Genomic DNA, 12,754 nt, shown 5'->3' on the forward strand with positions numbered 1-12,754 from the left:
ATGGTAGGGAAGGAGGACACTCAAAATTGAGGGGATCAGAAAAGGTTACATTTGAAGGTGATGCTTCAATTATGTCTTTTAAGGAAAGGAGGAAAGGGAACATTGAAAACTCTTTACATGTAATTGGAAAAAATAAAATACTATTCAGTGGCGGGGGAAAAGGAAGGGAGGAATTCTGTGAAACAGCAGTGAGGAAGGATTACAGGGAGATGAGAGATAAAGGAACTGACTTTGGGGGTGATAAGTCAGCAAAGGAGAGTGAGAAGTGGTCAGGTAAAAGGAGAACCCAAAGAGGGAGAGACTTAGAAGGAGATCATGGTAGGCGTTGTCAGATCAAGCAAAGAAGTTGAGAAGGATGAGTATGAAAAAAGACCACCAGGTTTGACAACTGAGAGCCCATGGGTAACTTTGGAGAGGACGATTTCAGTTGAGTGATGTGGTTCAAAACCAGATCACAAGGTGTTAGTGACAGGAAAGGAAGTAGAAACAAGCATAGGCTACTTCTAGGAGTTTAACAGAAAGGGAGAAGTATAGGATGAAAGCTTGAAGTGAATGGCAGTATCTATTGAAGGATGAAGGAGAATTGAAATCAATAGGTAGAAAGAAATTGTAGATTAATGAGAGAAGGATAGTTGAGGCAGTCTGCTGAAAAATGTGGGAGGAACGGGGTCAAGATTTCACCTGTGGAAGATTTGACCTTGGCAAGGAGGCCCACCTCATTAGCAGTCTAGGAAAGGAGGAGACACTGAGGGAGGATGTCAGTAGGTTTTGAGTTGAAGAGGAGAAAAAAGGGAGCTCAGGTGCTTCAATTTCCTCAGTATTGTAAGAGATGAGAAGGAACATGGTCAGGTCTGTGGCCTGCTGGATCTAAAGTCTCAACACAACTAGGCTTATGGAATTTGTATGTTATCCTAAAGTCAGATGGGAGTCATTGAAGGTTTCTTAGTGGGGAAATGTCAAAGTCATGACTGTGTTGTAGGAAGATTATTTTGGCAACTACATCAGAAAAGAGAGAGACTGGAAGTAGGGAGACTAATTAGGAGTAGACCAGTAAGGTGACTAGAGTCTGAACTTGGCTGGTGGTGTATGAATGGAGAGAAGGATTTGGGGTCCAAACAAGTCACTTCCCCTCCATGAGCCTCAGTTTCCTCAGGTAGAATGAGAAGATCAGACTTGGCCTCCAAGATCTCTTCAAGTTCTCAGGCTAGGATCCTAAGGGATTGTCTATTTTTCTATCTGCATCCCTAGCACTTAGCACAGTGCTTTGCTCGTGATAAACACTGAACAGTTCCCTCATACAAGCAAGAGATGTTGAGGCAAACTCAACAACATGGCAACTGGTTGGATTAGGGAGGTGTAAAAGGGGCTTATAATCTAAGCAGAGGATCTAAGACACAGAGTATATTCAGAATTTTAATTTGTACCAAGTGAGAATTCCAGCATCATAAAAGCAAAATAAATGAGGAAATCTTAGAATCTTAGAATATTACTTCCTTCTTCATGACTCAGCTCAAGCACCACTAGATTACCTTGTGTTTATTCTGTATCTACCAATATGTACATATGTCTTTTATTAAATGTAAGCTCCTTATGGGCTTTGGTCTTTGTATCCCCAGTGCCCAGCACATGGTAATTGCTTAATAAATGCTTATTGAATTGCTTGATAGAAGATTAGTTTGCACCATTTTACTTTCTGTCAAAATGTTTGCTAGGCCTTCTGTGAGACAAATCAAAAGGTTGCATTCTATAATTGGCCACCAGCAAAGGTGGCATGTTTTTTTTCAACCATGTTTTCTAAGCAGAGGCTAGGTTTAGTGAATTATGCCATTATTCATAAGTTGTTTCCACTTGGCCATTTCCTGGCAATCTAGTCATTTCATGCATGCAGTTAGCCAGAGCCCTCTCACTAGGACTAAAATTAAATTCTTTTTTTGAAGATAGTTTTATTAATTAGGGGAAGAAAATTCTTCCATTAGGAAAAAACTGAACATGGGAAGTTACAAAACTTTTGCTAACACTTTAAAGGATAAATGATTTCATGCTTTTATTTTCTACTTTTCATAGATATTTCAATATTTGATAGTTACATATAGATACATATGTTACATACAGCCTAAGAATTAAGAATTATATCTAGATGTGCACTTCTATTACAATTTTAGTCCTTTGACATGCCTCACTTCCTCCAGAATGTGACTTTCTTTTAAACCCAGAAATCTGCTCTTCCTTCCCAGTCCCCTCCCCCACCCCACCTCAGTTTTCTGTTCTTTGAGCAAAGTAAGAAAACAAAGCAACTTTAGAAAAATCTTTCCTTTCCTGGTAAAAATGGTCATTGAAACTGTGGAGGTCAGGGAGCGGAGAACTAGATTTGTGTTAGGGACATCATTAGGATAGTGGGCCTGTAATAGAAAATAAAGTGCCAACCCTAGAGGAGATGAGAATGGGAAATGGAGGCTATGGAGGCTATAGCCACTGGAATTTTAACTTCCTAATTACCAACCACCTGGTGGCAGTATAGTATCCAAATGTCATCAAGCCTTAAAAGGATGAGACACTCACTACCTTGGAAGGGGAGGGAAAGCAAGACAGTTCCTTTGGTCAAACTGTGACTACGCTTGGCATGGGAGTCAGATACTTTACTAGCTTGGGACGAACATCCCAGCTCATTGAAACAAAGCTATCCCTCACAAATCAAAACTAGAGCAGTTATTTCTCAGAATGTCTTAGACTATGATTTTGAAGACCCCTTTTTTTCCATCATCATCATTATCATCATCCCACAACCCTAAACAGTGAGCTCTGTCCATCTCAGTAAGATTGTACCTGTGTTGTATTTATCACAACCTAATACCTAAACCAATATGCCTACTAATTTTCTAATGGCTATTCACAGAATATAGGTCAACTGTAAATATTCTTCCTCATTCTGTAAATGGAAAACTTTAGTCCCATCTCAACTTAAGAAAGTGTTAAAGCCTTTTCATTTTTAAAGTTTAAAGCCTTTTAATTTTGAGTTTTAAAACACATTTACATTTCCTAGAGTTAATGATGGTCACAACAAATTTTACAGGTGTATAGGACCTTCATGTAGTTCAAATTCTTAAGTGAAGCATCCTTGACCATTTCTGACAAATCGTCATTCAGTCTTTGGATATATTCAGAGATGGGGAACTCACTATCTTAAAAAGCTGCTCATTCTGTTCTTGGACAACACTAATTGTCTACATTTTAGCCCAATATAAGGAAGAAATTCCTGCCTCCCAGTAACTTCCACCCATAGTTCATATTTTGGTAATTCAAACATATGACAACAATCCTACTCTAATATTTTAAGGATCTGTAATGTCTAATGGGTAGGTACTTTTCCTCACTGATGCAGATTACAGCCCCTCTAAAATGTAGTAGGTGATCTTTGAGAGTTTACATGACAGAAAAATTTTATTTGCTGGCTAATCTTCTAATGAGCCTGTCTGACCTTAGGCCTGTCCTTGGACAATAGACAGACATATCCTCCATCCCTAGGCTTAGTAGGAACTACCCTAAGTGTGTTGTGCTGCCATAGCCATTGAGAATCCAAAGTCATCTCCTTTCCATGAGTTTTCAGAATAATTCATTAGTGGAGCTATAACTATCATATCCTTCCTAAAACTTCTGTTTCCTGGGCTTAATATCCCTAGTTTTTTTTCAGCTTGACCTTTATGAGACATGATTTCAATTTCCCTGACCATCCTAATTGATTTTCTTTAGACATACTCCAGTTTGTCAATGTCCTTCCTAAAATATCCCATGGATTATAATATTCCAGATGTATTCTGGCAAGAGGAACCAAAGGGATGATTGATTACTGCCCATATTCTTTTAAAGCTACCTAAGACTATGGACAATTAGGTTGTCATATTATTCTGACAACTTATTTTGAGTCCATTAAAATCAATCCTTTTGACATGAACTCTAGCTCCTCCATACTGTACTTGTATAGTTGATTTTTTTGAAGCAAAGAAGAGGGCTTTTCTCCTTATTAAATTTCATGTTACTAGACCTGACCCATTACTCCAGCCTGTTGAGATGCCAACTCTCTTGGGATACTGATTGCCATTTAATACATTAGTCTTCTGTCCTGTCTTGATGTTACCCTTGAATCTTGTGAGCATGTTAGCAATGCTGTGTCATTGATTTAAAAATGCAAACTGCACAAGTTAAGAGCAGATAAATTGCCTTGAACCCAACTGGCCCACCTCGCACCATAACTATTTAGCTTTATTTTTTAAATAGGGTACAGTGGATACAGCCCTGGGCCTGGAGTCAGGAAGGCTGAGTTCAAATCCAACCTAAATACTTACTAGGTGCATAATCTTGGACAAGTCACTTAACTTCTGTTTGCCTCAGTTTCTTCAACTGTAAAATGGGGATAATAGCACCTATGTTCCAGGATGATTATGAAGGTGAATAACATAATAATAATAATAATAATAAAAATAGCTAGCATTTGTTAAGCATCTACCATGTGACAGGCACTGTGTTAAGCCCTTTCTTTACATTTGATTACATACTCCTGATCAAATGATAAAACATCTGTAAAGCACTTAGCACAATGCCTCACACCTAGTAGGTGCTTAATAAATACTTGTTTCCTTCCTTTTTATTCCATTGCCTCACAGTGTTGTTTTGTTGTTCACTGTAAATATATATATATATATAGGCAATTGGCCAGATTTGAATTCAGGTCCTCCTGATTCCAAGGCCAGAGTTCTATCCACTGGACCACCTAGCTGCCCCTGCAAATATATTTTAAAATTCAAATTTGAGAAAATTTGTCCAGTACAAACAAGAAATTGTGGGAAATATTTCCCATTTGCAAAGAGAAAGTCTATTCTGTTAAGTTGGAAAGACTGAGAGTTGTGTCTAAAATATGTATGCATTAAAATTTAATAAGGGTATTTCACACATATTTTTTAAGATGGTAGGACCCAGATGAAAGAATGAGTAGCTTCAAAATATTTTAGTTCATTAGTCTAAGCTATACTTAGAAATGACCACTTGGTGGGGAAGAGCTTTGGTTAAAAGAGCTTGGGGTCTGGGTCCAAGTTCCTACTTGATCAGTCAAATAGAAAATTGAATATATTCTGGCATTTCCATTTTTTTTTTAAAGAACAAAATGAGGCATAGGCACAAAGTTCTTACCTTAACCCTTGCATGTCCATTCACCTGTTTACGTATGCCTAAAGGGTGAACTTGAACAGTGAGTGGCTTCTTAGGAAGAACTGCTTTTGTTAGAGTCAAGCTTTCATAAGTTTGGAAAATAAAACTCTAATCTTAAAGTAAGGCAACAAGTAAATGACAGCACCCTATTTTAGTTCTAAAATTAAGAAAAACCGAAAAAGAAAATCTCCCTCTCTGCCTCTTCCCCTTTCTTTCAACAGTGACTGTTTTGGTCAGTAAAAAGCTTAAGCGGGAGATCTGAAAAGTCTTCAGAATGTTTCCCATGAAGCTATTGCTATCTGACCTCTAACTATTCTCTTCCTACCACTGATACTTAACATCTTCCTCTCAAAGATGTGTTATTAAACATACTACATATGTAGAAAAAATTCATATCTATTAACAAATAATAATAACCTTGAATTCATTGTTCATCATGAATGAGAACTTTCATAAAAATGTTTTATTAACAAATTAAAATACAGCTTAAAGCTATTTAGGAAAAACTTATCAGTCCAATATGAACTAGAGGTGTGTCAGAACACTTGGTCCCGGGAACTGCCCTGATCCTGACTACTGCATTTGGCCTCTCCCGCCATTTACTCTGACAAGATCTTTAATATTTTAGAAACTTGAGACTGTTCTGCCACTTTTTCCTGGGCCCTGGGGGGAAAGTTGAAACAAAGAAGAAAAGCAGCAAAGGAGAACAGTGAAAAAGGAACTGTCTCCATGATTAACCCCCCTCCCCCCAAAGCAAAGTATCCTCTATACACACAGTTTCATATACTGCATTTTGTCTCCCTAGCAGCGATATACGCATCTCCCCAGGGCTTAATTCAGAAACCAGATCAAATGAAATTCACTTCCCTGACAGAGAGATAGCGTGCTGTAGTGGAAGGAGCTGTGGGCGGCAGCCAGAAACCCTTGGTTCTATGTGTCTCTTAATGACCTTGAACTAACTTGTTCAGACCCTCTGGTTCTCCTAGGTCCCCTAGGTGAAATAAGAGACGATGTCCCAGGTTCTTTCTAACTCTGACAAATTCCAGAATAAATGCAGCTGGTTAAAGTTATCAGAAATTCTTCTGCTTCTGTCCTCTTCTATTTCCTTCCCGCGGAGAAGTCACTGAGAGGAGGTGGAGAGGCATCCAAGAATTAGAGAATAAATAAACCCAGGGCAGGGGCAAGGACAGTCTGGAGGGACATCAAGACATTCTGAAGACAAGCCAGGTGGGACCTGAGAAGACAAAGAAAAATGAGAACTCAAAATGCTAATTTTTTTTTAATTTACCCTTTTTAGGTGGTTTCAGAAAAAACCTGGGAAGACTTATATGAACTGTGAAGTTCATGCAAAGTGAAGTAAATAGAACTAGAATATTGTACATGGTTACAGCAATGTTGTAATGATAATCAACTGTGAAAGACTTAGCAACTCTGATCAATACAATGATCCACAATAATTCCGAAGGGCTCATGATTAAAACAAAATGCTGTCCACCTCTAGAGACAGAACTGATGAATTTTGTGTGCAAATTGAAGTGTATTTTTTTCTTGCTTTTTTTTTTCACATGCTTAATGTTTGGCATGACTATACGTACATACACACACATATATAAAATCATATTTCTTGGGGGTAGCTAGGCGGTACAGTGGATAGAGCACTGACCCTGAAGTCAGGAGGACCTGAGTTCAAATCCAGCCTCAGACCAAACACTTGACACTTACTAGCTTACTAGCTGTGTGACCTTGGGCAAGTCCCTTGACCCCAATTGTCAAAAAAAAAATCATATTTCTTGCCTTCTTAATAAATGGGGGAGGAAATGGAGTGAAGGAGAGAATATGGAATTGAAAATTCCAAAAAAAAATTCTCCTTTTAAAAATGTCTTAATTTTTTTTTATATCACTATCATTTCCCAGTTACTCTATCCTTCAATAGAACCATCCCTTATAACAAATAAATATGGTCAAGTGAAGCAAATTAACAGGTTGGCCATATTGGCAAGTAAATGCCTCATTCAGCAGCTATTGTTCACTACTTCTCTGCATCTTGGATCTAGTATAACAGTTCACTTAAAACTTCTATTGTTTAGTCAATCAAATATATATTAAGCAAACACCTACTATATTTAAGACACTGTGCTAGCCTCTATTTCTTTGCAGAGCTGGGAGATGCTGCATATAATGTAAGACTTTTTCAATGTGTTGGTTAGTTTTGCTGAATCATTTTCCTCCCTCATTCTTATAAGGGATGGTTCTCTGGGAGGGTGGGGTTAGAGTGATACATTGGGAAACATAGGTGACATAAAAATAAGCCATTAATAAAATTTTATTTTACTGTGCCAAGTGCTATGGGGGATCACAAGCATGTAGGCCATTAACTTTTGCTAATGTTAGTTTAGGGAACTAATAGTCAAATTGGGAAAACTAGACATATACTGGTAAACACTAACAGTACAAAGTAATATATAAGAGTAGGCAAACTCTACTATAAGAGTTAAGGGGAAAAGTTCCCAATTGAATGAATTATCAGTCTAGAAAGGCTTTATAGAGGGTCTGTGGCATCATTAGGAAGTTTCCAATGCTATAGTTACTTTTGTTGAACTGTTTTATTTTTCTTTTAACATGAGATGGTTTGCTGAATGTGTGCCATGCCAAAAACAAAAAATATAAATTAAAATTAGTTTACATTTACATAGAGCTTTAAAGTTTATAAGGTGTTTTAAATGTGTCATCCCATTTGATCATCACAGGTATTATCCTTATTTTACAAATGAAAAAATACAGGCTAAGAGAAATGCTCATAGGCATAAAGTTAATAAGTGTTTTAGGCAGATGTGGCTTGATATCAACTATAGTGTGCTTGACATCATGCTACCTACATCACTGAAAATCTTGTGATGATCAAACCTGACAAAATGCACGGAAGTATTTTGAAAATACAAAGCTGTTGTCATACTGTAAGTTACTGTTAATGTTATATTTGAAGATGACACTATCAACTGTATCATTAACCACACTGCTGCTCCCAGAATCAGCAGCACTGAGCCGTGGTGACTCCTCCAGACATTACTTCTGCTATTTAGATAACAATAGCTGTCCTTATTTTGAACTTGTTAAGGATCCTGGAAAAGTAACTTTTGCCATGTAAACTTCCCTTTGCACAAAAAGAGGAAAAAAATATGAAAAAATATTTATAGCAGTTCTCTTAGCTGAAGTGGTGAAGAATTGGAAACAAAGAGGGTGTCTATAAATTGGTGAATGATGAAACAAGTTATGGCATGTGAATGTAATAGGATATTATTGTTCTGTAAGAAATAATAAAGGGATGGGTTTGGAGAACCCTAGAAAGACTTGTATAAACTGATACATCAAAGTGAGCAGAACCAGGAGAGCAATTTATACAATAATAATAATATTGCAAAGACCAACAACTTTTTTTTTTTAGGCAATTGGGGTTAAGTGACTTGCCCAGGGTCACACAGTACATGTCCACCCAGAATTCTGAGGGACTGATGATAAAGCAGATTACCTAACAGGTGATGTACTCAAGATGCTGAAGGAAACATACATTTTTGGCCAAAATAGTAATTTATTTTGCTTGACTATGCGTATTTGTTACAAGGACTTATTTTTTTAAATTGTGGGATAGGAAAGAGAGAAAACAAATGTTTGTTAGAAAAAAAACAAATTTCAAAAAACAACAAAAATAAAAGGAGGGAACTTAGAACTCAGCTGGGCTGTGATCTCTGCTAAGCTATATAGCCTGAGCTGAGGCTACAGATGTCCTTACCATAGTAACATGACTGCTAATCCTACCTAAGCTCTCTCCAGGTTCTCTCCCTGGGCTGGTGCTGGCTCATTTATGCCATCAGTCCCCTCTTCACCACATTGGGGTGATTTTCCAGAGGGGCCATGTAACTCCAAATCATTCTCAGGGTGGGAGGGGTAACCCTAATGTAGGCAGGAGCCCCTTCTACTTGTTGCCACTGTAGTGCCTCACTGTTCATCCCGGTGCTTCTCATATGCACAAATCAATCACAATGACACCTTTGACTCTTGAATATGAAACATTTACTAAAAGAGAAGGCAAAACCAAGTGTAATCATAACATTTGCTCAATAGAAAGCAAAAGCAGGAATAATCAAAATATGAGTCAACTCATCAACCTGAGTCACATTCTCCCACCAATGCACACAGTGTCCATGAGGGAGACTAGGCACACACTTACAGAAACCTAAAAGTGAGGCATATGAGTGGGGAAACCCACATGTCTAGGGCAATTCACGACTCCGGTTTGCAGTCCTGGATATCGGTGGTCTCATGTAGGGAGCTGTCTATATTGTGAATCAACTTCTCATCCTAAGATTCTCTTGGGCCACTGAAACTCTTAGTGAAGCAGCAGCATTATATTCTTTAATTGAAACAGCAGCCCTATGCCAAGGGCCAGCTCCTTTGTCTGTGCACTGAAGCAGTCTTAAGTTAATTCAGTGACAAGAATTTTGTTCTCTCAAGCTAGGGATCTGCAAAATTCAGATCTGGGGCTCTCTCGATTCTCACGAGTTTCTCCCTTTCAAACCATAGAGGGCAACAGAGAGCAATGCATTCAACCCCCTGAAGCTCTCTCAAGCGCTAAAGAGCAATTCAGACAAGTCCAGCCTGCCGGATTGGGCTTTCTCCGGTGAACTCTCAGCAGCCAGAGAGCCGTTCTCCAAAACAATTCCTAGTTCACATGCAGGGCTCGCCTGTGCTAAATCAGCTCTCAAACTCTAGATGGTGCAAAAGAGCATTGCATACAACCTCAGCCAGCTTCTTCATATAGCAAGAAAATTTTGCTTTCTCCAACTAGCTTCTATCGGTTATAGAGTTCTACTCCAATGAGCTCCCTGTGTCAATTACAAAGCCTTCTTGACTAATTCAGCCAGTTTTCTCGGCTGACTCATCCCAAAACTGATGCTCTTCTCTTTAGATTCTCCTCTATTTTGCTTCTTTCTTTCTTTTTTCTCTTTCTTTCTTTTTCTTTCTTCCTTTCTTTCTCTCTTTCTTCCTTTCTTCCTTCCTTCCTTCCTTTAGGGGAAAAGTTGGATGGCAGTCCTTACTCTGCTTTTGTCTCTGTCATCATCTTCTTTCTTCAGGTTTCAGTTTTTCTTCAGATCCCTGTTTCTCTTCTCCACTCTGGCTTCCAATGTCTTGAATCAGGGACTTTTCATGGGTAGAGAGAGACCCATCTATAATCATAGTTGAGAAACCCAGTGTTCACAGTTCTATCAGACAGTAACTACACTAGCAAATCATGGTCTCCCAAGCTATTTTCTGATGTTTAGATTTTTAGCTATATCCTTCAAAACCCTGAAAATAGGCACATGTAAATGAACTGCAGACAGCCATGTGCTGAAGTCAGCTTTACATCAATCACTGCTCTTGACTTTGAACTTCTTTCAAAACAGGTCCTCTTCGTACATTTTTCTAAGGGATTGTTTCCTCTGAAGTCCTAGGAACTGTTCCAAGCTGCTTTTCTCACACAATTGTCCTTTTGTTTTGCCTCTTTCAGCAAATAAACTGTCCATATACAGCAGAGGTAGTACTTTACATATTTATTTTGTATATACTTGTATATGCACATGTTGTCTCCCCCATACAATGTAAGCTCCTCGAGACTATGGATCCTTTCTTTTTTTGTCTTTGTTTCCTTAATACTAGCATGGTGCTTGACTCAGAGTAGGTATTTATGGTTCATATGATGGTCTATTTAGAGAATCCTAGAAAATCAGTGGAAAGAATAATTAAAATAATTAGTAACTTCAGTTAGTGGAAAGAGCACTAGCCCTGGAGTCAGAGGAACAGTCAGAGGAACTGTGTCCAATGTTTACTCTCTATGTAATCTTGGGTCTTAGTCTCCTCATCTGTAAAATGAAGGGATTGGACTGGATGGTTTCTCAGGTTCCTTCCCACTCTAGATCTAAAATCTTATGAAAGTAGCAGAATATAAAACAAACTCACAAAAATCAACAGCTTTTCTACACATAATATAAATATAATATAGAATATTATATTATAATAATACAATAAAACTTAGTAAGAAGAAATGGAAAAAAGAATTGCATTCAAATAATTACAAAATGCATAACGTATCTGGAAGTCAACCTACAAAGACTCCCACCCTTGAATACAACTACAAAACACTCTTTATAGAAGTAGAAGAATATAAATAATCAGAAAGATATTTATTGTCCATGGTTGAACCGCACCAATATAATAAAAATGTTATCTAAATCAATTTATAGGTTGAGTGCCATATTAACCAAACTACCAAAAATTACTTAATAGAAGTAAATGAGATAATAACAAAAGTCACATGAAGGGACAAAATTTCATTCTTTTTTTTGTTGTTGTTGAGGCAGTTGGGCTTAAATGACTTGCCCAAAGTTGCATGGGATTAAGTGACTTGACCAGAGTTACACAGCTAGTGAATGTTATGTGTCTGAAACTGTATTTGAACTCAAATCTTCCTGACTTCAGGGCTGGTGTTCTATCCACTGTGCTACCTAGCTGCCCCCATTATTTCAACAGATATCATGGGGGAAAAAATAGGAAAAAGGGACATATGATTACTAAATCTCAAACTATACTATAAAGCATCATCAAAATGAGTCAATATTGGTTAAAAATAGAAAAGTTAATAATGCAATTGGGTAAGCAAAATCCAGAAGTAACAGAACATAGTCAGTTGTTATTACATTAGTCCAAAGATGACACTACTCATGCAAGAATTAACTATTTGGCAAAAATCACTGAGAATACTGAAAAGCAATTTGATAATAATTAGGTTTAGACTAATATCCTATAGTATATATCACAATAAACTTCATCTTTTAAAAGAATTGTAAGGGAATGAAAGAAAATAGTTTACATAACAATGGCTAAAGTGAAAAATTGTGACAAAACAAGATATAGAGGTAAAAGATAAAATGGACACTTTTTATTATATCAGATTGAAAAGTATTTGTATGGGGGCAGCTAGGTGGTGCAGTGGATAAAGCTCTGGCCTTGGAGTCAGGAGGACCTGAGTTCAAATCTAGCTTCAGACACATAACACTCACTACCTGTGTGACACTGGGCAAGTCACTTAACCCCAATTGCTTCACCAAAAAAAGAAAAGTGTTTGTATGAACAAAATCAAAGCAGCTAGACTTATAGGAAAAGCAATTAATAGGGGAAAATTTCGCATCAAATATTTCAGATAAAAGTATCCCTGATATCCAATGGATATAGGGAATGGGTATAAATATATAAGAATAAGAACTTTTCCCCAACAGATAAGTGTTCAAAGGATGTGAACAGTCAATTTTCAGAAGAAGAAATACCATAAATGACAGAATGCTCCAAATCACTAATAATAAGAGAGATCTACATTAAAACCACTCTGAAGTATCACTTTATGCCCTTCAGCTTACCAAAGATGATTAGAGGTGAAAACTATAAACATGAGAGGACCTGTAGGAAGATAGGCAAGCTAATGTACTATTGATAGAACTGGGAAGTGGTCCAATCATCCTTGGAA

At 37.5% G+C, this 12,754-nt stretch overlaps 1 protein-coding gene across 3 annotated transcripts in view; it reads right to left on the reverse strand.

Annotated features, from left to right (window-relative positions):
* Positions 1-5,644: 5,644 nt before the first annotated feature.
* The window catches only part of CD80 (CD80 molecule), a 41,050-nt gene continuing 33,940 nt past the window's right edge, over positions 5,645-12,754 (reverse strand). For 2 of the 3 annotated variants that reach the window (XM_027868112.1, XM_027868093.1), the window contains one exon: positions 5,645-6,433. In XM_027868112.1, coding sequence (XP_027723913.1) covers positions 6,402-6,433 — 32 coding nt within the window. In that variant the 3' untranslated portion in view covers positions 5,645-6,401. Of the gene's footprint in view, positions 6,434-9,250; positions 10,953-12,754 lie in introns of those variants that run through there. The other variant, XM_027868102.1, reaches the window with a different exon arrangement.

The sequence above is a fragment of the Vombatus ursinus genome, unplaced genomic scaffold, assembly GCF_900497805.2.
Source record: "Vombatus ursinus unplaced genomic scaffold, bare-nosed wombat genome assembly UNPS02001419.1, whole genome shotgun sequence".
NCBI classification, from domain to species: Eukaryota; Metazoa; Chordata; class Mammalia; order Diprotodontia; family Vombatidae; genus Vombatus; species Vombatus ursinus.